At 47.4% G+C, this 26627-nt stretch overlaps 3 protein-coding genes across 3 annotated transcripts in view; 1 reads left to right on the top strand and 2 right to left on the bottom strand.

Moving 5' to 3' along the window:
* Positions 1 to 9839, bottom strand: part of Rufy2 (RUN and FYVE domain containing 2) — a 33003-nt gene extending 23164 nt beyond the window's left edge. The window contains exons 1-3 of the mRNA XM_028776767.1: positions 9776 to 9839; positions 6936 to 7109; positions 1128 to 1245 (exon numbers count right to left, since the gene is read on the bottom strand). Coding sequence (XP_028632600.1) covers positions 1128 to 1245; positions 6936 to 7109; positions 9776 to 9779 — 296 coding nt within the window. The 5' untranslated portion in view covers positions 9780 to 9839. The remainder of the gene's footprint in view (positions 1 to 1127; positions 1246 to 6935; positions 7110 to 9775) is intronic.
* A 5900-nt stretch (positions 9840 to 15739) lies between these two features.
* Dna2 (DNA replication helicase/nuclease 2) overlaps positions 15740 to 26627 on the bottom strand; it is a 30557-nt gene continuing 19669 nt past the window's right edge. The window contains exons 16-21 of the mRNA XM_028776869.1: positions 25240 to 25329; positions 24931 to 25135; positions 23776 to 23865; positions 22060 to 22242; positions 18720 to 18866; positions 15740 to 16497 (exon numbers count right to left, since the gene is read on the bottom strand). Of these exons, the coding sequence (XP_028632702.1) occupies positions 16429 to 16497; positions 18720 to 18866; positions 22060 to 22242; positions 23776 to 23865; positions 24931 to 25135; positions 25240 to 25329 (784 nt within the window). The 3' untranslated portion in view covers positions 15740 to 16428. The remainder of the gene's footprint in view (positions 16498 to 18719; positions 18867 to 22059; positions 22243 to 23775; positions 23866 to 24930; positions 25136 to 25239; positions 25330 to 26627) is intronic.
* On the top strand, positions 16592 to 17674 carry LOC114628889 (oogenesin-1-like). Its single transcript, XM_028776865.1, has 2 exons — positions 16592 to 16616; positions 17133 to 17674. Exons 1-2 carry the CDS (start codon positions 16592 to 16594, stop codon positions 17672 to 17674), a joined length of 567 nt encoding a protein of 188 aa, XP_028632698.1.

Here is a 26627-nt window from a genome sequence, read left to right as displayed (position 1 = left end):
TCAAAGGGCTGAGCCATCTTTCCAGCACCTTATGCTAGTTTTCTGAGCAAGCAATTCTTCCTCTGGGTGGACTTTTTTTTTTTTTTTTTGAGATTTTATTTATTTTTTTAAAATTTATGTTATATAAGTGTTTGCTTAAATATATGTTTGTGTATCATGTAGGTGCAGTGCCTGCCCACTGAGACGAGAAGTGGGTGTCAGATACCCTAGGACTAGAGATACAGACAGTTGTGAGCTACCATGTGGGTACTGGAAATCAAACACAGATTCTCTGGAGGAGCAGCCAGTGCCCTTAACCACTGAGCCATCTCTCCAGGCCCAAGTTATTGTTAAGTACGGCTATAAGCTTTGGAAGAAAGAATGATCTAGAATATTATTTCTATTAGAGGTATTATATCATAGTGGCTGAGCCTTCACACCCACACCATGGGACATGTGTCTGCAAGGAACACACACGTTCAGGGTAAAAATGAAAATAGCCACACCATCTTTGTCCTAAGGATTAAGGGCCACTGCGACAAGCCTCGTGCCCCGAGTTCCAGCCTCAGATCCTGCCATGTAAGAAGACTGACCCTGAAAGTCCTTCCCTGACCCCCATATGCATGGTCTGGCATCCACATGCCCTCTCACCCCTACATACACATGATACATATGTGTTCATGTGTGTGTGCAGGAACACACACACACAAATAACAAAATATAAGTATAAAAAATGGAGGAGCCAGGTGTGGTGGCACACAACTTTAATCCCAGCACTCAGGAGGCAGAGGCAGGGGGATTTCTGTGAGTTCGTGGCCAGCCTGATCTACAGAGTGAATTCCAAGACAGTCAGCCATTCATAGTGAAACTCTGTCTCAAAAAAATAAGAAAAACAATTTGCTAACTTGAAAAAAGTTTTCCGCGTTCATGATTTCTGAGCTAGAATGCACCGGCTTGCAGGGTTTCTAGTCGTTGTTGCTGTTGTCCAGAGTTTCTCTGAGGGAAACAGTGTGAGGTGAGCTATAACAGTGAACAGGGCTTTAGTAGGAGAAAGCGGAAGTGGGGCTCAGGCCATGAGGGTGGTAAAGCAGCCTGTGAGTGTCGAGGGATGGGCAGATGTACTTCAGGGAACAATCGACCATACTTACTTAAGCCCAGGCAAATCCCGGACACTCGCTCCGATTTCCTCTGCTTCTGGGTACAGCTTCTCCACCAGTTCCAGAGGGCCCCAAATAGTTTTGTTATAACTCAAAAATGATTTTCTCACTGGATAAAAAAAAATATATATATATAACATGTAATTTCAACTCATAAACTGGGAGTAACATCCATCTTTAAACATTTAGTTACAGATCTGGAGAGTCGGTCCAGTGGCTAACAGTGACTCCTCGTCAAGCATGAGGCCTGAGTCAATCCTAGTACCCACATGGCAAGCTGGGCATGGCATCGGAGGGTGGAGAAGGGCAGCCCTGAGGGCTGGCTGGCTAACCTGCCCAAGTGAAACTGTGAGTTTCCAGTTTAAGGAGAGAGGCTGACTAAAGACAGTAGGAAAAGCTGGGCGGTGGTGGCGCATGCCTTTAATCCCAGCACTTGGGAGGCAGAGGCAGGCGGATTTCTGAGTTTGACGCCAGCCTGGTCTACAGAGTGAGTTCCAGGACAGCCAGGGCTACACAGAGAAACCCTGTCTCGAAAAACAAAAAACAAAATAAAATAAAATAAAATAAAGAAAAACAAAAAAGGCAGAATAAAAGTACTTTCCTTGTAAATACAATTTACTTTTGACATTAGGTGACATTTGAGCTGGGGACATAGTTCCCTTGACAGACTGCTAGCCTACCAAGCAGGAAGCCCTGGGTTTGACCCTAGCACTGCAGGAACAACTGGGCACCACAGCCCGTGTCTGTCATCAGGGAGGTGGGAAGTGGAAACACTGGGGTCGAGAGGTCCAGGTTGCTGGACCAAGCGGCACAGACCTTTAACCCCAGCACCTCCGAGCACTCTCTGTGAGATGGAGACCAGCCTGGTCTACACAGACAGCTCCAGGACAGCCAGGGCTACACAGAGAGACCCTGTCTCAGGCTGCTCTTCTGAGAACAGGGCTTGGTTCTCAACAACAGATCGCCAGGGGAGCCGATGGTCTCTTCTGGTGTCCTCGGACACTGCATGTAGGCAGCACATAGACAAACATACAGTCAGTAAAAGAAAAAAAATGTAATCAGGCCTTCTGCAGATAGAATGTGGCTGTCATGGACAAACGGACAAGCAAGGGCAGCCACCAATCTCAGAGGCTAAACAGCTTTACAGTCACGAGTTAAGATAAGCCTGTGACTGCGACACCTGGTATGCTGAGTTTATGAAATACAGGATGATATAGTCTGAAAACAACTTGAAGTTCAACTGTTTGGGCCATGATCATCAAATTCCAATTCAGCAATTTAGGGGAAAAGAAAGATTCTGATCACTGCCATTTCAAAATAAATATTTCAGAATAAATAAATGAAGGGAGCAGGCTAGGGAGATGGCTTTTGGTAAAGGCAGCCCTGCAAGCCCGACACCAGAATTTGATCCCCAGGACACACAATGGAAGCAGAGACCGGATTCCTTTCCTGCAAGGTGTGTTCTCTCTCTCTCTCTCTCTCTCTCTCTCTCTCTCTCTCTCTCTCTCTCACACACACACACACACACACGTGCACGCAATCACACACACACCTTGGCACACAATTGGTAATTTCCTGACGTAATAAAAGTACCTGTGAGACAGGCTGGCGAGATGGGCTCAGGGGTTAAGAGAATATACACTGTTCTCCCACAGGACCTCGCCCAGCCCACCTGTAATGCCAGCTCCAGGGGATCAAAGGCCTTAGGTCTGCGATGGCCTGCACTCATAAATATGTACCTACACACATAATTAAAAAATAAATGTTAAAATCCTTTTCAAAAGGATCTGTGGGCTGGGCAGGCGGCTTAGCAGTGACAGACCCTTGCTGCTCCTCCAGAGTTTAGAATTCAGTTCCCAGCATTCAGGTCAGGAGGCTCCCAACCGTCTCTAACTCCTGCTCCAGGGGACCAGACACCCTCTGCTGGCATCCACGCCAGGTGTTCCCAGCCAGGCCTCCATGGGCACCTGCACTCACACGCATTATTTATTTATTTGAGACAGGGTCTGACTCTGAAGGTCTGATATATAATTTTAAAAATTAAATCTTTTTTTTTTTAAGATATCTGGAAGCTGGACTTGGTCCCAGCTACTGAGGAAGCAGAATCCGGTCTCTGTTTCCACTGTGTGTCCTGGGGAGGCAGGAAGATTGCTTGACTCTAAGAATTATAGAACAGCCACAGCAATATAGAACGTCTCATCTCAAGTGCCCAGAGGAAAGTTCTTTAGACAGATAATATCAAGAGTGAGCAAAGACATGACAAAGCAAAGGTTCCCATCCACTGCTAGCTGGCATCCTAACTAAGCCTCCATAAACCCCACTGCCTGGGATTAGCCATTTGCTAATCCCAGCACTCAGGAAGCAGAGGAAGGCATATCTCTGTGAGTTGGAGGCCAGCCTGGTCTACATAGTGAGTTGCAGTACAGCCAGGGCTACACAGAAAAACCCCACCCCTCCTTTTTTTTGGGGGGGGGGGCCGGGAGGGGAAAGAGGGTGCACAGAAAGCAATCCTAGAACATGTGCCTAGCTATATACTCCGAAGATAATCTTCCAGCACTTTGTAATCTGGAAAATGTTTAATAATCTGAGCTTACATGGGAGAGTGGGTTCTGTTCAGAGGTGACTGAAGATGGCTATCTACTTTTTTAAAAGATTTATTTATTCTTTATGTACGTGAGTACACTGTCATTATCTTCAGACACACCAGAAGAGAGCATCGGATCTCATTACAGATGGTTGTGAGCTACCGTGTGGTTGCTGGGAATTGAACTCAGGACCTCTGGCAGAGCAGTCCGTGCTCTTAACCACTGAGCCATCTCTCCAGCCCCTGGCTCTCTACTTCTAATGCTCCTGCCTCCACCTCCCAAGTGCTGGCATCACAAACACGAGCCACCAGGGCCAGTTTATGAGGGGCTGGAGGTCAAAGCCAGCAGGCTAAGCACACACCCATCAACTGAGCGCATTCTCTGAATGCTTGGATGTACAACTCTTTCCTAGCCCACAACACGGACACTGATCACACAAGTAAGAGATCAAAGCTACCCCCAACCTGGGTGTATAGTTACGTACATATACATATATGGATGGATGGATAGATGGATGGATGGATGGATGATTTTTTTGAAACAGGTTATCACTCTGTCATCCTGGCTGGCCAAGGAACTCCCTATGTAGACCAGGCTAGCCTCAAACTCTGCGACTTGCCTGCCTCTGCCTTCCTTGTGCTGGGATTACAGCTGTACCACCACAGACACTCCAGCCAACACAGGCTGGCCTCAGACTTGCGCTGTGGCTGAAGATGGCCTTAAACATCTGAACTTCCTGTCTCTGCCTTCATGGGTGCTGGGATTATAGGTATGTGTTACCACGCCTGGCTTAATTGTTATTTTAAGTAAGAGAATTACTATTATCCAGTATATATTTAAACACTGCATACTACAGAGCCAGGTGTGTCATCTTATCGTGGGGTATGTGTGTGTGCAAGGGAGGCCAGACAGTAGCTTTGGGAGGGGTCCTCAAGGGCCAGCCACCCTGTGTTCTGAGGCAGGGGCTCCCCATAGGATCAATGGATGGAAACAAAGCTAGCTGAATTCCAGGGATCCTCCTGCCTCCACCTCCCCAGGTTAGGGATTACAAGCTTGCTACCAAGTCCAGCTTTCTGTGTGGGCACTACGAATTGAACTAAGTCCTCAGACTGGGTCATCTCCCTGGCCTGCTATCCTGTATTTCATTCCAAACGTAGTTCTGAGTTGCATGATTCCTTGAAAAAGCTCTCTCATCTCTGCACAGAGAAGGCGCCCACCACTTCAGTCCTTGGGGCTACACAGCAAGTACCAGGCCAGTCTGGGCTATTTGCCTGTTCCTTGTCTCAAAACCTAAGCACCACCTGAGCACGATGGGGCCTGGGTAACCTCAGTAGACAGAGGCAAGCGGACTTGTGGGAGCTGGAAGCCAGCTTGGTCTATACAGTGAGTTCCGGGCTAGTCAGGGCTCCATAGAGAGCCTCAAAACCCACACATTTTCCACATATCGACCTCTGATGTGACCTGCGTAGTAGAGGGTCATCACTTCTGTTTCTACCGGAACCTGGTTCAGAGGACACTTTCCATGCACGTCCCCATGCATGGAGACATTTCCATCTCAGCGATCTACTTGGACGTAACTGTTTCAATGAGTTCAAGCTATCAGTGAGCTCACGTCAGCATCTCCACTCGGTTTCAAACGCAATCTAAGGCCACTCACTGAGATGGCTCAGTGGGAAAAGGTACTGGCCGCCTGCGAGTTGCCCTCTGATCTTTATGTTCGTGTGTGTGTGTGTGTGTGTGCATGTGTGTGTGCACATGCACGACTGTGTAAATAAATGTAATTTTTTTTTAATTACTCAAGAAATTAAAAATCTGTTGAAGGGTAAATGTGTAAAACAACATGTAATAAGGTCAAACATGTTGGCACCCGCCTTTGATCTCAGCATCTGGGAGGAAGAGGCAGACAGGTCTCTGTGAGTTCAAGACAAGCCTGGTCTATATAGTGAGTTCAAGGCCAGTTATATAGGACCATTTCAAAAAATTAATAAAAAAAAAAAAAAAAGGAAAAGAAAGAGTAATCAAGTATGTTTTTCACCAATTATTATAAAAAAAAAATTGTAATGCAAGATGGTGTATACCTTTAATCCCAGCCCTGGGGAAGCAGAGACAGACAGCAGATCTCTGTGAGTTCGAGGCCAGCCTGGTCTACAAAGTGAGTTCTGAGACAGCCAAGGCTGCACAGAGAAAACTTGTCTTTTGTTTGTTTGTTTGTTTGTTTTGTTTTTCGAGACAGGGTTTCTCTGTGTAGCCCTGGCCATCCTGGAACTCACTCTGGAGACCAGGCTGGCCTCAAACTCAGAAATCCACCTGCCTCTGCCTCCCAAGTGCTGGGATTGAAGGCGTGCGCCACCACTGCCCAGTGAGAAAACTTGTCTTAAAAAACAAACAAAAAACAAAAAAATGTTTTTCCTGAAGATCATACACTAGGAATCACAACAGTAATACTTTCTCCTGAAATCAACACACCTTAACCTAGATTCCAAAGATCAAACTGGGGAATTCCAGCTCCACGAAGCCGTTCCATTGGACCAATGTTTGTAGAGTGAAAAATTATAGATACTGGGTATATAGAATCCTTTTTAGACATAAAATATTCTTTAGGCTTTCTTTATAAAGACATGGAGACATGAAGCAAGTTAAGAATGTAGACAGACTAGTTACGGGAACTGGCTAGAATGCAATTTAGCCAGGTAGAACCAAGCTGAGAATCATGGTGATGGGGCAGGGCCGAAGTAACAGGGCAGGACAACATTCTTGAGAAAGATAAGCGTACAGAGAGTTTTCACCTGATCCTGACTCACGTAGGTTGGGTTCCTTTGGAATGTTCCACTATTTTTATGTTATACCACCCTAGCAACCCCCTCACCCCCTCCCCATTCCTTGGTTTGTGGTTTTTTCCCCTTAAAAACCCCTCTCAACTGGCTGTCGGGGTCAATTCAGCTCCTGCGTGGGCGTACGAATTGACCAGCAGCTAGCTGTCACGCCCTAATAAACCTCGCAATTGCTCCGGTACATGGTGTCTCGAGCAGATTACTGGGTGGTCGAGACTTTCTGAGACTTGAGTGAGGGTCTCCCCTCTGCGGAGGTCTTCATGTTCAGATTTAAAATGCAAAATAGTCAACGGCAGCTACGGCCTCAGAACTATTTCTCCAGGACATTGAGGGTGAAAATCGAGGGGCCAGAAGGTGGATTGATTTTGGGAGTCTCGTCATACCTTTCAGGCCGTGTTTCAGACAATGCTCCATTACCACGAAGAACTGCTGCAGAGGCGGGTAGTCGGAGTCTAGGGTACGGCCAAAGCTCAGGGCGGACTCGATGAGCCCTTTGATGCTCAGTTTAGCCATGTTTAAGAGATTGGCTCTCTCCACAGCCGTGGGGTCCTTTGTAGCTGAAAAATGCAAATAAGTTTAACATCATTCCCAGGACCTGACAACAGTGGCAAGTCCACACGTCTGTTCCTCCCCATGGAAGTTAATACTGTCCGCTTTCCTGTGGTTGGCAACTGGGTATCTCCTCAGGCCAGGGCGCCACCAGACACCTCTTCTCTCTCTCTCAGTGCCACGCCCACTGCAGCCATGCCTACGAATCATCCTTAAGACTCCACACAGAGAATGAGCTCTATTTTCTGGCTGGCAAGATTGCTCAGAGGGGCTGGGTGATGGTGGCGCACGCCTTTAATCCCAGCACTTGGGAGGCAGAGGCAGGCGGATTTCTGAGTTTGAGGCCAACCTGGTCTACAGAGTGAGTTCTAGGACAGCCAGGGCCACACAGAGAAACCCTGTCTCGAAAAAAAAGAAAAAAAAAAAAAAGATTGCTCAGAGGGGATGTGCAGGCCTGACCACTTGAGCTCCATCTAGAACCCACAAGGTAGCCAGAGAGAATGTCTCTGACCATACACACACACACACACACACACACACACGCGCACACATGCACACTATTACTTACCAGACACAGCACATTTGTGCCTGCCTGCCTACTGCACACATCTTTAGGGAAAATGACTTTCTGTGAAGGTACACTTGGAAGCATAAGCCACCTACATGTTTGAGGTATGTTTGAGGCTCTTGCAAATGGTAGACAGTAGGTATGGCCTAATGACTTCCAGGCAAGAATAAGAGGCTACAGAGATGGCTCAGCTATTAAGAGCATTGGCTGTTCTTCCAAAGAACCAAAACTCGGTTCCCAGCATCCATTAGGATGGTTCACAACTACCTGTAACTCTATAACCAAGTGGCCCAATGCCTTCTTCTGGCCTGAGGACATATCATGTGCACACAAACACACACATACCACACCACCTACAACAACAACACACACAACATACACACACAACATACACACAAAACACACACCCAACACACACACAAATCTTTATTTCAAAAACATTAGCTGGGCAGTGGTGACACGCATCTTTAATCCTAGCACTTGGGAGGCAGAGGCAGGTGGATCTCTGTGAGTTAGAGGCCTAGTCTAGTCTACAGAATTCCAGGACAGCCAGGGCCACATACTGAAACTGTCTCAAGAAAAAAAAAAATTCAAAATACACTAGCAACAAAATAAAAGGTATCAGATACCAGAATCTCCCAGAACAAACATCACAGGAAAAACAACAGAAAAAAAATCAAAATATTCTGACAAATATAGGGATAGAGAAGAAACAGCTCAATCCAGGATAGTTGTCCATGCGTTTAACCTTGGCAACTGGAAGTTAGGTTGCAGGCCAGCCAGGGTTACATAGTAAGACCCTGTCTGGAAAAACACAACTCCCAAATCAAAAGAAATGAAAAAAAAGGAGAAAAAAATTCTAGTATGGGCTGGAAAGGAGTTAAGTCCCAGTACCTGTGGCAACTGCTTAACTCCAGCTCGAAGGAGAGCCAACGCCCCTGGAGGCCCCTACACTCAGGTACACACACACTAAAAACTACCATTTTTAAAAATCAGCTGTTTCCCCAACACTCTAAACACTGCCGAGTGGCACAAATATTTTCTGCAAAGACGGCAAAACAGATGTGAAAAACAAACATAACATTTCTTAATCTGCAGATAGCTCTGCCATGGCGGTGCTTCTGTAATCCCAACGTCTGTGATTCTTGAGACCAGCCTGGTCTACACAGTGTTCCGAGGCAGCCAACGCTATATAGTGAGACCTGTCTCAAAAGCAACCTTTAAGTAAATGACAAACTCAGGTGGTCAAGGCGTTCACTAGACCAGTTTGGGTTATTTAGTGGCACACTGTCTCAAAACAAAACAGCTGGGCGTGGTGCGGCACACATTAGTCCCAGAATTTGGGAGGCAGAGGCAGGGGGATCTCTGAGTTCCAGGCCAGCCTGGTCTACAGAGCTAGGTCCTGGACAGCCAGGACTAGGCAGAGGGAACCTGTTTCAAAAACAAACAAACAAAAAACAAGCATCCCCTTGCTCGGGCCCTCGGTTATGGTTTGCATTTCAGCTCTCTGGGCTGACTTCCTCCGCAATCTGAAACAGCCGGGCTGGGTGATGAAGCATCTGCCCACATCTTTTCCTCCACTCTCCGTCGAGGTGTGATTCTCTCTCCGCACCGCGGCGCCCGAAGTGAAACCGCCTGACGTTTCATAATCGGCAGAATTCTTTTTTTTTTTTTTTTTTAAAGCGTGTTCATCACAACCTGTAACCTGCACCCGACGAGCCTAGGACGGCGGCTGTGCAGCGGCGGCCGCAGGTGGGGCCGGCCCCCGGCGCTCCCCGGCGGTCCCTAGAGGCGGCCCCGCTCCCTCCGCGCCCCGAAGCCTGCACCGGGGCCCCAGGCCGGGCGCGCTCCTGGAACCTGGCACCACACGGCTCCCCTCCCCAGCCTCCCGCCCGCCACCCGCGAGACTGGGAAGCCGTCCTTGTCCCTGGACGCCCCGGTCCCCGCCCGTCCACCGGCCCCAGCCGCCAGGCCCCAGGGCGGGCGGGGCGCAGGGATGCGGGCAGGCGAATGTTGCCATGGCGACCCCGGGAGGGCCCCCCACCCCGGTCCCCGGGTGACTACGTGACCCAAGCGGAGGATGGTGACCCCGGCTGCTGCCCTTACCCATGGCGGCGGTGCGTGCGGGACACGGGCTCGCGGAGCGGGTCGGGAGCTCCCCGCAGGCGCGCGGCGGCCACCGCGTCTGACCCGGCTCGGCGCCGCCACAGCGCCCCTGGAGGCGGGAGGACGCCACGGCCGCGCGAAGCCGGTCCCCGCCGATCACCCCCCATTTGACCAACCCTGACGGCGTCAGAGAAAGAGGCGGGACGGGGATCTGGGGGCTCCCGCGCCGCAGCACATCGCCAAGGGAGGATGTAGACGCAGCCTTCAAGCTACCACGGTTTCATCCTCGCGGGCCGGATGGGTTTAATGGGACACACCGGCAAACTCGGAGCGAGCCACAGATTTTAGGAAACCTCACGCGATTAGCAGAGCCGGCGGCCGGTAATCCCAGCATTTGAGAGATGCGAGTGAGAAGGATCCGTAGTTGAAGACCAGGCTCAGTTACATAATGGATTTGAAGCTAGCCTAGTCTCAAAGGAAGACATTGAAATCCGGCTGCTAACCCCAGCACTTAACAGGAGGCGGAGACAGGAGGACTGCTAGGAACTTGAGGTTACTCTGAGCGACCTAACAAGTGCCAGGTCATCTAAGGCTAGCTAGCTGCAAAATCCCTCTTCCAAATAACAAAATGTAATACTTTGCAAACGGGTGTGGTGGACCTATAATAGACCAATTCTCCAATTCTCTTAGGAATTGGAGTGTTTGTTGCTAAAAAAAAAAAAAAAAAAAAAATTCCTTTCCTGAGTGAGGTGTAAACAGTGTCTACCAAATCCTTCCAAAATCACGAGGACACACCAAAATGATTAACACCATTCACGCTGAAAAATCAGTGAGCTATGAGGAATAATGTGAGGGACCTTGAAATCGCTATATGGATGATATGCAGTCACCTCCCTGGCTGCAGAGATTGCAGTTAGGGTAGAACTGCATACAATAGCTTGCAAAGGAATGACTGGTTATTCCGGTGAAGGTCCCATGGCCCTCCCTGCCCTCCTTCTGAGGGAATTCAAGTCAACTTGCCCAGCTGCGATCTTTTGCAAGCAGACATAGGCCAGTTTGCTGAAAGCATTGGTAGTTTTGATTTGGTCCTGTACAAAATAGTTCAAGGTCATTCTCTCAGACGCTTGAGATTTCAAGGCCAGCCTGGGTTACATGGGCCTGTCTTTTAAAAAATGCACACACACACACACACAAATGAATCTTTCCCCCTCCCTTTCGACTTGCCATCTTGCCGTAGATAAAACTTGCAACAGGCAAACTGGGTGTGGTGCCTGGTGCCTGTCATGCACCTGTAACCCCAGGGCTCACCCTTGAGGCAAAGGCAAGCAGATCTTGGTTTTGGTAGCTAATAAACCCATCTCAAAATCTTTAACAAACCACTAAAAGTAGGTAGACAGCTGCAAATCACAATGTTAAATCGACACTCCAGATTATAACATTAGGAGACAGTTGCCTGAACCCAGCCATCTCAGGACCAACATCAGTCCAGCTGGCAGAGACAAAACTGAGTTCATGTTCTCAGACCCCAGAACCAACTCCTGCCTTGCTTCTTCAGGGGGTTCATGTTAGCCAGTAAAGGGGAAGTTGCCTTATCTAAACTAAGGCATGCAAGTATTATCTCTGGTGACTTAATTGACTGTGGGCAGCTTGTCCTCTCCTTAGTTCCCTTATCTTTCTGAATTCCAGAGTCCAGGAGGGGACCTGACTACAAAGCTGAGTTAAGGACCCTGAAACCAGGTGATCCCGATAAGGCCCAGTCACCAACATTTGCTTCCTTGCTCAACCCTTGTGTAGAAATATGATTGAACAATGCTACAGCTTGCCCCCATCCTTTGGGGTTCCATTCTTTTAAAATGCTGTATAATTTCTCTTTTGTATCACAGTGAGCTCCCAAGTCTGTGTCCCAAGATCGATCAGTAGCAGCCTGAGTACCATAAAAAATTGTCATCTGTTACGATGAACCTTGAAGGCACAGTCAGCTCCCTAGTCTGTGCTGTAGTCACCGACTGGTCAGTTTTTGCTTCCTAATTCAAATAAAGATCTTGTTTTGCTGGACTCTGGTGATGGCTTCGGTTGCGTTTCAGTTAGGGCTCCGTTGCTGTGAAGAGACACCATGGACCAAGCCAACTTTTCTAAAGGCAAACATTCAGTCGGTGCTGGCTTAGTTTCAGAGGTTCAGCCTGTTATCATGAGAAGAACGACAACAATCAAGCAGGCGTGTTATTGTAGCCAAGAGTTCTACATTTTGATCCAAAGCAGCTAGGAGATGCTTTTCCACTGTGGGCAGAGCTTAAGCACCTCAAAGCCCACCCTAACAGTGACATTCTTTCTCTAAGGCCACACCTCCTAATAGCACCACTTCCCATGAGCCAAGCATGTTCAAAGCATCTCAGGTTGCTTTGGTTTTTCTCTTGCATTCCAACAATGATATATTAGATGCCATGGTGTCCAGCGAGTCTAACAAATATAGAGGAAGAATTTTTTTTCCTAAGAGGTTTACTATTTTGTGTATGTGCACTCAAGAGTGTGTGCATGTTCACAAGTGTGCATGTGTGAATTCTTTTTTTTGTTTTTGTTTTTTGTTTTTTGAGACATGGTTTCTTTGTGTAGCTCTGGCTGTCCTGGAACTCAGACTAGGCTGGCCTCCGCCTACCTCTGCCTCCCAAGTGCTGGGATTAAAGGTGTGCATCACCACTGCCTGGCACACATGTGAACTCTTACCTGAGGCAATGAATTCTGGTTTTAGGTTTCCTTTTGTTTTTGAGAGGTCTTGTGTAGCCCAGGTTGCCCTTCAATTATATATGTAGTGGAAACGTTTTCTTTAATGTGAGATTGTCATACACGCAGAGGTATATTTACAAAGAGCCCTAATGTAAGTGGGAGATGAAGATGGAACAGAGACCTACCCAGGCCCTGAGAACCTAAGAACATCTGACCCAGAGGTCAGTACTGTCCTGACTCTCAGAGAATCCTTTCCTACTTTTATAATATACTACCACCACCGAGGCACGTAACCCTAACCCTAAACTACGGGGCTCTGGCTTCAGGCTGCTTACACCTCCCACAAATGAAACAGTGTACAACTTTGTTACTTATTTCTCCTGCTCTTCATATCTAGGCAGAACCCAAGCCTCTGAGGAATCCCCCAAGCTTGAGGTGTTTCCTGGTTGTGCATTATACAAGTTTGGTCTGGTTCTTTCTCCCAGCCCCATGCTCCCAGAAATAAGACTCAGACTCAACATAAATTTACAAATACCTTGGCAATATAGCTAAGTTCTTTTTGACTAGATATAACTTATTCTAATCTACATTCTGCCACGTGACTGGTTACCTATGCCCAGGTACCATACATCTGTCTCATCAAATTTTCCCAGGAGAGTTTTCTGCCTGGGACTCTCCCAGAATCCTTTCTGGCTCCCAGATATCCTACCACCTGCCTAAGCCATAGGCCAGCGGATTTATTATTGACAGGTCCCATACCCATACAGATCTAAGCTATTCTCTCTACAGCACACCTACCCTTCTGTGCAAGAGTACAGCAAGAGTCTCTAGGGCTCACAATTAATACCAGAATGGTCTGATGAGACTGTTCAGTGGGTAAAAGCACACTGAGCCACCAAACCTGAGTTTGATCCCCAGGGGCTCACATGGTGAGCTGATTCCTGAAAATTATCTCCCCAACCTCTACATAGGGGGTGCCAGGGCATAAGCACCCATCACCCAATAAATAAATATAGTAAAACATCCTTTAAAACTTAACACAATTACCAGGAAACCAGCATTACCTTACTTTTTTTGTTTGGTTGGGTTTTGTTTTTGTTTGTTTTTTGAGACAGCTGTGTATGGCTCACCCCGCTGAGGGCTGGAGAGAGCAGAGCAGCGGCTGAGAGGTCTAAACACAATCAGTCTTCAATAGCTGTCAATACGGCCTACTCACCAGCAGCCTTATCTACACACCGGCCTAGCCTCAAACCTGTAATCTCCCTCTCAGGCCTCCCCAGTGCTGAGATTTAAAATGCTGATTTTTAGGACTGACCATAAAGACAGTAAGTAAGCCAGGCTACTCGGGTTAAGTTTCAGGAACAGCAGGTGCTGCAGGTGACAACTGGGCCCAGAGGTGGAGTCAGGTGAAGTGGGGAAATCAGAGGCCTGACTCAGGTTTCCCAACAGGTCCCGGAACAGGGCTGCTGAGTGTCCAAATTATCTCACTTCTTAATTATTACGTGTATTTGTATATATTATCCTCTATTACATGCATATGTGTAGTGAATGTGTGTACGAGTGCACTTGCACGTGTATACATATGTGAGGGAGGTCAGAGAGTATCAGGTCGCCTGAGGTTACAGGCCATTGTGATGTGCTGGGAATCGAACTCCGGTCCTCTGCAAGAGTAGGGTGAGCTCCTAAGCACTAAGCTCACCTCCAGCCCATGAAAGGCCACACTACACACACACACACACACACACACACACACACACACACTCATTTGTGCTTAACCTTCAACTTCAAACCTCCAAGCACAGAAACATCTATGTGGAAAACATCCTGACTCTTTCAAGTAACTAAGAGACTAGAATTGGAACTAGAGGAGCTCAGTAGTTAGGCACTTGTTGCTCTTACACAGGACCCAAGTTTGGTACCCAATCCCCAGACTGTAATCCCTGCTCCAAGGCTGTTACCCTCTGGTGGCTTCTGAAGCCACCAGCACACATATGTGAGCAGATAAACTCGAACAGACACACACACACACACACACACACACACACACACACACTCACTCTTTAATTTTTTATTTTAAATCTTTGTTGGCTCCTCCCAGGAACTGAAATGACCTTAGATCACCCCCAGCTCCATACACTCATAATACTGATATTTAAGCAACGACAGGAACTCTTCTGATCTGCTGTCTACTGGTTTCTTTCAGTGGTTAAGCCCACCCAGTACATCATTTATATAAACTCTGGGATATTGCTATTTCTTGGTTTCAGTTGTAGAATGTTGTGGTAGAATCAAAACTATCCCCAGGAGGCTCAGGTATTTGAACCTCCAGTTCCCAGGTGATGGGGATGTTTGGGGATGGCCCGGCTTTGTTGGAAGTGGCTCTCTCGGGGCAGACGTCAGCCTCACCTCACTGCCAGTCCACTTTCTTCCTCGTGCTTGTGGTTGAAGACGGGACGGCTCAGCCTCTCGCTCCAGTCTCCTGCTGCAGTGCCCAGCACCATTCCGGACTCTCCATCTGGAAACCTAAAATAAACTCTTTCTTCCTTAAGTAGTCTTTGGACATGATGGTTTATCTCAGCAAAAGTAACTGACGTACGTATAAGCAACATTTCACCCATCATCAGGGAAAAAGAAGCTAGGCACCCAAGCTTAATCGTTTCCGGGGCAGAGGGTGGCTTGGTTGTGGGATGCACACGCACAAAGCTGGAGGCTCCATCTACCACTGCAGCAACCAGACAAGCAGCGGGATCACAAGTTCAAGGTCACCTGAGATACAGGATACCCTATGTCACACACACATAAAAGTCACAAAATGAAAAATGATTCAGTGAAGTCTATTGAGACAAAAATTTTATTAAACTGTACATTAAATAGTAAAAAAGACAGAAGCACCAACTATTTTAACATATTTAAACTTCCACTTAAGTGAGGTAGAAGTTTTTCCCCTCCAGGAAATAAAACCTGATGTGAAAATGTTACCCTATATAGAAAGATGCTAATTATTTGCTGGTAAATTTATTCTTAAAAATATCTGTACATAAGTGAAAACACTGAGTAATACCCCCAATGAGGCAAACCAGGATGAAACAGGGCATACTCATAAGCTAGCACCATATCCCAAGAAGTAACAATATCCCAAAGAGATTTATAGATGACTTCCTGGGCGGGCTTCCTAAGGGCACGACCCTGTAACACATGTTGTATTACAATTCAGAAACCAAAACTCCTCAAAAAAATTTTTTTTGCTTCATAAAAAAATACATTAAAAATACATTTTATATTGAGTCCTCCTCTAATGTTAAACTTCAGAGTCCCAAAAACTTACGAAGGGACAGGGAAGGTGAGGAGTAAAGAACAGGACACACAACTCATGGGTGTAACTCAAAGACCAAGCTCAGAGCAAAATCACAGGTGACACTGAAAAGCAAAGCCAACCAGGAAACCCCAAGATTCAGAGAAATGGTCCCCTGGTCTCCTTGGCACAGTGGCTTCAACCAATGATACGGGCCAGTCTGTCTGATCTTTTAAATTTAACGACTACGATTCTGGAATCAGAACCCAGAGTTGTAGTTTCTTTTGAGGACCTCGACCTTGAATATGACTGATCCTCAGGCGTTACAGCACAGACCCCAAGACTTTTAAGGTGAAAATCTTACTTTTTTTTTCCTTGGCCATACACAGATATTTTTCCACACACAGACGTATTTGCAAATTTAGACTTCTCAATTTTGGGTACATCAGTACTTTTAAAGTATAATTTTGCCTGGTAACAGAAGAGCAAAATCTGGAACTTTGAAAAGAGTACGTTCACGTCCTTATGTACCTAAAAGATGGCTGAAAGTCATCTCCAGTTTAAGGGTGGCCATTTCCAGCAAACGTATGCTGGAGCATCACGTCACTGCCGATGCCGAGACAGGTAGCGGTGCAGTGCGTCAACCTCTCTGACAGTCACCCAGGATGTGGCAGAGGCTCTCATGCTCTCTTGATGGAAGGTCCATGATGTAAGATAAATTAAGGAAGACAGAGCCAATGAATGTACCTGTGCACTACGGTGCACATCCATAACCTCAGCCCTAAAGGGGCGGAGGCAGGGGGATGAATTCAAGACCACTGCTCTATAGTAAGTTGTAGGATAACCTGGGATACACGAGACCCTACAGGGAGGTAGAGAAGGAGGAAAGAGAGAGGAGAGAATAATCTGTTTGAAAAGTGACAGAAAGCCAGGCGTGGGGGCCCAGACCTGAATCCTGGGCTGCCAGAGGATCAGAACTTCAAGGTCACCTCCAATTATAGTCAACTGAGGGCCAACCTGGGATACCTGAGACTTCACCTCACAGAACGATCTGTCTGAAAAGTAATGGGAGTGGGAGATAGGTGTGGCGCACGCCCTTAGTCCAGTGGTTCTCAACCTTCCTGATGGCGCAACCCTATAACACACGAATACATGTTGTATTACAGCTATTTAACACCGTTTGTGGTGCAGTGATCCCAGCCATAAGACCATTCCGTCACTACCTCTTATCTATACCTTTTCCACCTGAGTTGTAATGTAAATGTCTAAATGTCTAATATGTGACCCCCGTGAAAGGGCTGTTCACCCACCCACGTGGACTGGGGACCACCCACACAGCTTGAGAACTACTGCCATACCTGAAGGGATTCCTCACGTGCCTGAAGAAACCCTTGGAGTCACTTAGCATCACTAACTGTAACCTCTCACAGTCAGGCTTGGATTTCCTGCCCTATTGCCTAAATATTTTTGAGCTCAAATTGCTAACCCTTGCTAATATTAATTTATGTGATTTACTCCTTGGACCTCTTGGGTTTTTCCTTGAGGAAGTTAGACATACCCTGGAATACCTGGAATTACAGTCATGTGGTATACAGGACAATCATCAGTTCAATACCCTGCTGCCTGCCCTAAGCCAATGTTTCCACCTCAGAATTGTCGATTTCCACGATAACGAGTTTTCTCTGCTTTTCCTGAAAGAACTTCTACACCACACAGCCCAGCTGAGCCAGCTGAAACATGAGACATACCCTGCCCCTCTGGAGTGCTATGACAGGGGTGTAATACTTTCACACAGATTAGAAAAGTTTTGTCCTGAGCTCCTGGATATACTCAGGGCCAAAAGAAAGCCCAAGGAGGTTACCTTTGAAACAACCCAGTGCTCTTAAGTTTTTTGGGTACTATGTTTATAATCTGGAGACCCAAGTTGTCTTTTTGAAATATAACTACTGTAAGGTTGATTATGGAAGAGAAATGGAAGCTGAGTATTGGGGATGGGTGAAATCCTAAGTGAATGTCCACTGCTGAATGAAGCATGGGAACATCAATCACCCATAGAGCTGAAACACACTGGAAAGACGAGACCTTCCTCTGAGCTGGTAAATGAATGTAGCATCTACAGGAAATATCAAGCACTCTTTTCTTCCCTAGAATTATTCTAGTTTGTGTGCATTATAATAGAGGTAGCCTTCCGTGAGGAGATTGCCTCCCCTTTTGATTTATACAATAAAGATTTTGATATTTAATAAAAAACAAAAAAACAAAAAAAACTACTGCCATAATCCCAACCCTGCAGAGGCAGAGGCAGGATCTCAGTCCACGGCCAGCGAAGGTTTTAGAGACTGTCTCCAAACAAACAAACAAGAAATGCTGGGGTTTCACAGAAACAAACAAGCAAACAAACAAAGGAAAGCCAGGCTTTGTGGAGCATACCTGTAACCCAGCAAGCAGGAGGCCGACACGGGGGCTTCAAGTCTTGCCCCCCACCCTCCTCCGTTTTTTGAGACAGGGTCTATGTAAGTCCTGCCTGTCTTAGAACTCTCTGTAGACCACACTGGCCTCAAACTCAGAGATCCGCCTGTCTCTGTCATCCCAGGGCTGGGACTAAAGGTGGACAGGGACACTATGCTATACCCAGCCTGATCTTTCTAGTTATAGCGTAATACTTTACCCTGCATCAACAAGATGCAGTATCTGGGGCTAGAGGGCCAGAGGAGGGAGCCCATTCCTGCACTGGTCCCAGGTGGCAGAGAAAGCCATTTCCTTCCCCCCCACCCACCGGGCTCACTCCACAGACTACCCTGTCCACCAAGACTTCCTGTGAAATGTCAAAACGGTCTTTGAACTACGCCCATGGAAAGTCTCCGTTCACCCAAGCACAGGAAGAACGCACGGACACAGAGCCCGAGCGACCACAGGAATGAACAAGGATATTAACTGCTCTGCGTTCAGATGGTCAAAGAGCTTCTCCAGAGGGGGGAAGCGCTTCAGCGAGGACACGCTGCCCAGCAGGATCAGTTTGTGCTTGGCTCTGGTTATCGCCACATTGAGTCTCCGCCAGTCTTTCAGGAGCTCGCCAAGCTGGGAAAACAGGACATTTCCAGTTGTTTCAGTCATGCTGTATATCTAAACTTGTTATAACACAGTTTACCTTAAAGGATTTCAGTATTTTTTTTTTATTGTTTTTTTAATTTTTTTCCAGACAGGATTTTCTTGTAGCTCACCCAGACTGGGCTCAAACTTGCAATACAGTCAAGGCTGGCCTTGAACTCCTGATCAGCCTCCAATTTCCAGATACTAGGATTACAGGCCTGGGCCACCACAGTGGCTTTGTTATTTGTTTCCTGAGGCAGTGTGCTATGTAGCCCAGACTAACCTCCAACTCCAGCTTTTCCTGTTTCAGCCTTTGTCATAGGCATGATCCAATGTTCTGTGTAAAATCAAAGTCCAGAATGGCAAGTACATAATCTAATAAGTCACACAAACAAGAATCGACATTATCTGGACCGTAAGAAGGAAGTACTGAGGAACCGGGTAAGGAAGCAGATGCTTTGCTGGGTGTGTTTCAAAACTCATATGGGTGTATTGTATAGTTTAAAAATGGTCTTGTGGCTCAGTGAGCAGCACTGGCTGCTCATCCAGAGGACCTGGTTCGAATCTCAGCACTCACAGGATGGAACCAAAACTTCAGTTCCAAGGTACCCAATGCCCTCTTCTTCTGGCCTCCTGAGGCTCTAGGCATGCACGCGGCACACAGACATACATGCAGGCAAAACATTCATGCAAAAAAATATTCTTTTTAAAAAGGAAAAGAGTGAAAAAAAAAGAATGTAAACAAAACAAAAACCTGACAGTGTTTGTGAACTTGAGAGTACTCTTTAAAAAGAAAAATGCCCCAAATGTGGCAAAACACACACTGAGATGAGCAGAGAAGTCAAATATGATTGCATGGGTGACAGAACATGATTCTCTTGTTTGTTTTTCCAGACAGGGTTTCTCTGTGTAGCCCTGGCTATCCGGGAACTCACTCTGAAGACCAGGCTGGCCTCGAACTTGGAGATCCGCTTGCCTCTGCCTCTCAGTGCTAAGATTAAAGTGGTGTACCACCAGCATCCAGCATATACTTCAGCCTTAAAGACAAAATTCTGGGACTAGAGAGATGGCTCAGGGGTTAAGAGCACTGGCTGCTCTTCCAGAGGTCCTGAGTTCAATTCCCAGCAACCACATGGTGGCTCACAACCATCTGTAATTGGATCTGATATCCTCTTCACATAAAATAAATAAATAAAGAAAGAAAGAAAGAAAGAATCTTAAAAAAAAAAAGACAAAATCCTGATGCATCCTATATTATGAATCAACTCAAGTGCAATAAGCCAGTTACACATAATTATAAGAATTCAGGGACAGAAGAACAGTGGTTACCAGGGTAAAGAGTGGAGTTCACAAGACAAAAAGGTTTCTTTTTTTTTTTTTTTTTTTTTGAGACAGGGTTTCTCTGTGTAGCCCTGGCTGTCCTGGAACTCACTCGGTAGACCAGGCTGGCCTCAAACTCAGAAATCCACCTGCCTCTGCCTCCCAAGTGCTGGGATTAAAGGCATGCACCACCACCGCCCGGCGATAAAAAGGTTTCTAATGCCTCCTTTGACCAGCCTTGTCTCACAGTACTGAGCTAAACACATACAAATGGTTAAAATGGCCAGGCATGGGGGCAGACAGCTGCAATCCCAGCTTCTAAGTGGTACACATGGGAGGGCTGTGTCAGGAGTCGGTTACAAAGTGAGCTGGAGACAGGTCTAGGCTACAGAACATGCTGCCGCAAAACAAACGAACAACAAAAGACAAGTTAAAATGGTTTTGTTTGTTTTGAGACAGGGCCTCATAAGAAGCCCTGGCTGGCCTGGAACTCAGAGATTCTCCTGCCTGTCTCCTGGTGCCCAGTTTGTTTTATTTCTACGTGTGTGTGTGTGTATGTGTGTGCATGTGTGTGCGTGTGTGAAAGTTGAGAGGTAGGGAGGTGCTGGGTCCATGTGTATGGAGGTCAGAGGACAACTTTAGGTCCCTTCCTCAGGTATATCTTTTTTGTTTGAGATAGGGTCTCTCATTGGGCCAGAATGTCACCACAGGCCAGGCTGGCTAGCCTACAGGCTTCTGGAGATCCTCGTGTTTCTATCTCTATGACGCCTTCACTGGGATTACAGGAGTCCATGACCACACCAGCTTTTTATATGGAATCTGAACTCAGTCTCACACTTGTGAGGCACAGCCTGTTACCATGTGGGTATCTTCCTGACTCTGTTCTGATCAGGTTTATATTTGCCGTGACTATCGTGTATGTCAGCGCACAGGTGCAACAGCACATGAGTGAGGTAGGTCAGAGAACTTTGGGGACTCAGTTCTCTCCTACAATGTGGCTTCTGGGGATCAAGCTCGGGTCACTGGACTTAAAGAGTCAAATGTGGGGCTGGAGAGATGGCTTAGCGGTTAAGAGCACTGACTGCTCTACCAGAGGTCCCGAGTTCAATTCCCAGCAACCACATGGTGGCTCGCAACCATCTGTAATGGGATCTGATCTGGTGTGTGTCTGAAGACAGCGACAGTGTACTCATAGAGAGTCGAATGTTCTGGGAAGTGGTGGTGCATGCCTTTAATCCCAGCACTCAGGAGGCAGAGGCAAACAAATCTTTGAATTCAAGGCTAGCCTGGCCTACAGAGTGAGCTACGCAGAGAAACTGTCTCACCCCGACCCCCCAAAATCCCAGAGTCAAATGCTTTTACCCACTGAGCCATCTGCCTTCCAATCCCACACACCTGGCAAGAGAGACTAGGGAGGGAGGGAGGCTGGAGAGACGGCCTAGTAGATTAGGGTACTTGATGCTCTCCCAGAGAACTGAGGTTCAATTCCCAGCACCCACACGGTATCTCACACCCATCCATGACCTCAGTTCCAGGGGATCTGACACCCTCTTCCGGCTTCCAATGACACCAGGCACTCACTAACATGGCACACAACACATGCATGCAAAGCACTCATTCATATAAATATATATGAATTATACATATATAATACATATATACACATACATGTATATATATACACATATATATATGTCTAAAAACTTTTTAAGAAAGAGCTACAGTGTAGCTCTGCTGGTGAGGTGCTCTCCTGGCGAACACTGAGACCCGAGGCCTTGGATTTTAGCGCTGATGATGTGAGGCCGGAAGGGAGGGAGGGAGAAGACTGCCCAGATGGATCAGTAGCCGACAGTCAACTTACGGTTCCATCCTCATTGCTCCTAACAAAGGACACCAGGATGAGACTCTTGTCCCTTCCCTGGTATTTGTCTACTGTGTTAACCTCAACCATCCCAACAGAAGACCGGGCCAGTAGGTCGCTGATGACCCGCAGCTGCTGCCGGTACGGTGCAATGACGCCGATATCTGAGGGGCTGCAGCCTGCCTGCGTGGGAGACAAACAGGATTTCAGTGCCGCATCCTGGTTTCTCAGTTCTTTCAGCTTTATTGTCTGTTGCTCAATCTTTACATTTTTTTTGCCCTAACTTGTAAAACGTTGTAAGTTTTCACCTTTTGCAGATGTATGGTTTGTAGCGTGTTTGAGTGTGTTTGGGTGCCTGTATGTGGGGGGTTTGCCCGTGGATGTAAAGGCCAGAGTTCTGACCTTACAGGCAAGCCATCACACACGCCTGACATTTACATGGGTGCTGGGGACTTGAACTCAGATCCTTGAGCAGGGCAGAGACAAGTCCTTTTATCCACCCTGTTCTCTCCCAGCCTTTCAACTTTCTGCTGTAGCACTCACAGTTAAGGTTTGTAGTTTCTTTAAGCTCCGGGCGGACTGAGCTACCCCGATCCACATATGAAACACTCACACTTTAACTTATTTTAAACAAGCTTTAGCTCAATGGCCGGGCTCTTCTAAGCCTCTGTCGGCTAGCCTGCCCTCTCTTCACTCCCAGCTCAACACCTGTCACTCTGCCCTCTGCTCAGTTACTGCAAGTCTTAGCTCAGCACCTAAATCTGCCCTCAGCTTAGTCCCGTTTAAACTAAACGCACTTAAGTCTCCCACCTGCTACCACCCCAGGCCCAGCTGAGGAAGTGGCCAAAGACAACTCCGCCCAAGATCTCACATGGCTGGTGGCTCTTTCTCCCCCTCTGAAGCATGGAGAATCTTTTTCCTCCCGAGTCTGCTAGCCTGCAGAAAACTGGAAGCCCCTCCTCTTCTGCCCAGCCACTGGCTCCTATCATCTTTATTGATTTGATCACCAATTGGAGGAGGGGACCTTCAGTGTTCCTTTCCAATTAGAGCATCAGAACCACACCCTACAAAGGTTCCAATGACCCTACATACTCAGAATGCTACACAGTGACACTAAAGGGAAACTTCAATTGCTACCAAAACAAAGAATTGCATGTCACTGTGCCTGGTGGCAGAGGGAGGTAGATCTCTATGAGTTCTAGGCCAGCCTGGGCTACAGGAGAGCCAGAGATATGTAGAGAGAGAGAGAGAGACCCTGTCACAAAATAGCTTTTAGAGTCTTTTTTTTTTTTTTTTGGTTTTTCGAGACAGGGTTTCTCTGTGTAGCCCTGGCAGTCCTGGAACTCTCTCTGTAGACCAGGCTGGCCTCGAACTCAGAAATCTGCCTGCCTCTGCCTCCCAAGTGCTGGGATTAAAGGCGTGCGCCACCACCGCCCGGCTTTAGCTTTTAGAGTCTTAAGATTTGGGTTTTGGATCCTGGGAGTTGGGGTTAGAGTTGGTTGTGAAGTGTCTAACACGGATGACAGAAACGGAATTCCAGTTCTTCCTATATCAGCCCTCAACCACTGAGCCATGTCTCCAGACCCTGGCCCTCCTTATCTCAATGAACAAGTTTGAAGGCCAGATCTTCTGCTCCTTAGAGTCTGAGGATGTTTAAGGAAACAGTCAATAATTACTCCGCGTGCATAGCGACTAGCCTGGAGACCCCTAACTTACCTTTATAAAAGCTGAGGTTAGGAAGACGATGAGCCTGGCTTCCGTGACATTGCTCACGCCACCATTTTCAATTTGTTCTGGCGCTGGGACCTAAGCAAAGAAACGTGAGTCAGTGATGCCATCTGTCAGGTTCAAGCAGCAGGAGGCCAAAGCCCTGACTACTAGGTTTAAAGATAAATGGAACACAGTCATGCACATGGTGGGGGGAGCATGAGCACACACACAAAGACACACATGCACAGACACACACACTCACACCACACACATGCACTCAACATGCATAGGCACAGAGCTTATTTCCAGAAAACACATGATAACTCATAATAAGCACACTACAGCTCTGGCTGGCTCTCACACGTCTCTCTGTTGTGTTTCATGAAGTCACAGCCAGGAAAGATGGCCCCATCTTTTTTTTTTTTAAACGTATGGGTGTTTGCCTCCATGTATGAATGTGTGTCATGTGTTTACCTGGTATTCACAAAGGTCAAGAGGGGGCATGAGACAATTGTGAGCTGTCACGTGGTTGCTGAGAATCGAACCCGGTCCTCTGGAAGAGCAGCCAGTGCTCTTAACTACTGAGCCTCTCCAGCCCCAACACTGTGTATCGTGGTGCCTTTTACTCAAATAATGCAGCAGAAAAGTCCCACCATGCCTGAAAGAATCCTCCAAGGAGTGATCTGCCCACATTTTTCTCACACAGCCTTCATCTTATACATATGTTGGTTTTTTTTAAAAAAAAAAAATGTTTGTTTGTTTGAAGCGTCTCAGGAATCCCACTATGGCCTGACACTACACCCACTGGTGATCTGGAACTTCTGATCCCCCTAACACCACACCTCAACTTCAAGTTAACCCTGACATTCAAGTTAACCCATGTAGAATAAAGACCCCAAGAGACTGGAGCCAGCAGGTGCAGTAACACACTCCTTGAGTAGCTTGTGAGGCACAGGCAAGGATCACGGATCTCAGAGTCGGAGGCTGCCCAGGTGAGAACCAGAAGGACAGACAGACAGGACTGTCATGCTGCGCTGAGGTGAGGTATGTACTAAACTTGGTTCTAAGCAATCAGCTCAAAAAGGTACAGCAAGCTGAGAAATTTAAATACTAGGACAAGTATTTAAAAAAAATTGAAAAATTCCCTCACTCTCGTCTTACCTTATCTGTATTAAGGAAACAAACGGGATTGTCTGGCTCAAATGCTCCCGCCAGCCAGGGGTTATCAGAATAATCAGCATAAAACTCCAGGCTCAGCTTGACTTCCTTGAGGTTGGGCAGGGTTATCACTGCGTTGGCCACTCTGTCTGATCCGCACTCCAGTTTCCCTTCGTATGTGAGCTTGTTACTCAAGGACATAATCTTCCTGGAAGGATCAGAGAACACCAGCTCGGTTTGGATGGAGATGGGGACATGGCAGCCGGGCCCCCGGAATCCCCGGGGCCCCCAGGGCTGGCAGGCTGCACATACCTGTTCATTCGGTACTGCACGGTCAGCTGCACAACAGCACTCTCCTTCTGCTCCAGCCTCTTGAACAAGCTGTCACTCATGCCCAGAGCTCTGCCGACAAACCAGATCGTAAACACACTGTAAACACACCGGCCCGGCCCTTAAAAAGCATCCAACTAATTGTTAACTTTGGCTACCAATAGGTAAATGGGTATGTGCTTTGCACCCCCACGTGGTGTTCCTGGGGGGGGGGGGGCGGAGGGCAACTTTCTTTGGTGGCTCTCTGCCTTCCACCTTAACTGAGGCTCCAGGGATCAAACTTGCTCCTCAGGCTTCGGAAATTGCTTTCCCCCTAGGCAATCTCACTTGTTCCCAAAAATCCAGCTTAAAATTAAAACTTGCTAAAAAAAAAAAAAAAAAAAAAAAAAAAAAATTGAGATGGAGTCAAGTATCCCAGGCGGACCCACAAACTTGAAAAGTAGCAGTGGATGGCCTTGAACTTCTGGTCCTCCAGCACCTATCTCTCAAGTGCTGGAAGTGTGTGCACTATGCTTGGTTCACGCACTGCTTGGACGAACCCCAACATTCCATGCACGGCAGGCAAACACTTTGAGAACTGAGCCACATCCCCAGCTCCTGCGGCTAAAGCTTCAGTACTGTGTGGTGACATAGGTCTGCCATCCCAGCTCTCTGGAAGCCTGAGGTGGGAGTCTGAGGCAGAAAGATCCTTCCAGCCTGGACAATACGGCAAAATCCATCTACTAAAACCAGACTGAAACCTGGGTGAGGGTGCAGGTCTTTAGTCCCAACACTTGGGAGGCAGAAGCAGGCAGATCTCTGGTCTGCAAAGTGAGTTCCAGGCCAGCCAGGGCTACACAGTGAGACTCTGTCTCAGAAACAAAGCAAACACACTAAAATGAAATGTCTACTACCCCACTGCTATCAGCTAACCACACTGGGAAGAGAGAACGAACATCGAGGGAGGAACTGTCTCCATCAGACTGGCACATAGGAATGTCTGTGGGGTGGTTTTGTGATTGTTCTCTGATGAAGAAGCAGGGCAGAGCCCACTGTACCATCGCTGGACAGGGGGACCTGGGCTGTATGAGAAAGGCAGAACCTGAGCCTGGGAGCATCCAGTCAGCAGTGCTCCCCATGAGCCTGGGAACAAGCCAGTCAGCAGTGCTCCCCATGAGCCTGGGAACAAGCCAGTCGGCAGAGCTCCCCATGAGCCTGGGAACAAGCCAGTCGGCAGTGCTCCCCATGAGCCTGGGAACAAGCCAGTCAGCGGTGCTCCCCATGAGCCTGGGAACAAGCCAGTCGGCGGTGCTCCCCATGAGCCTGGGAGCAAGCCAGTCGGCGGTGCTCCCCATGAGCCTGGGAGCAAGCCAGTCAGCGGTGCTCCCCAT

The sequence above is a fragment of the Grammomys surdaster genome, unplaced genomic scaffold, assembly GCF_004785775.1.
Source record: "Grammomys surdaster isolate TR1022 unplaced genomic scaffold, NIH_TR_1.0 273, whole genome shotgun sequence".
Classification (NCBI taxonomy): domain Eukaryota; kingdom Metazoa; phylum Chordata; class Mammalia; order Rodentia; family Muridae; genus Grammomys; species Grammomys surdaster.
The sequence above is the reverse complement of the archived record's forward strand: the minus strand, read 5'-3'. Positions and strand labels throughout refer to the sequence as shown.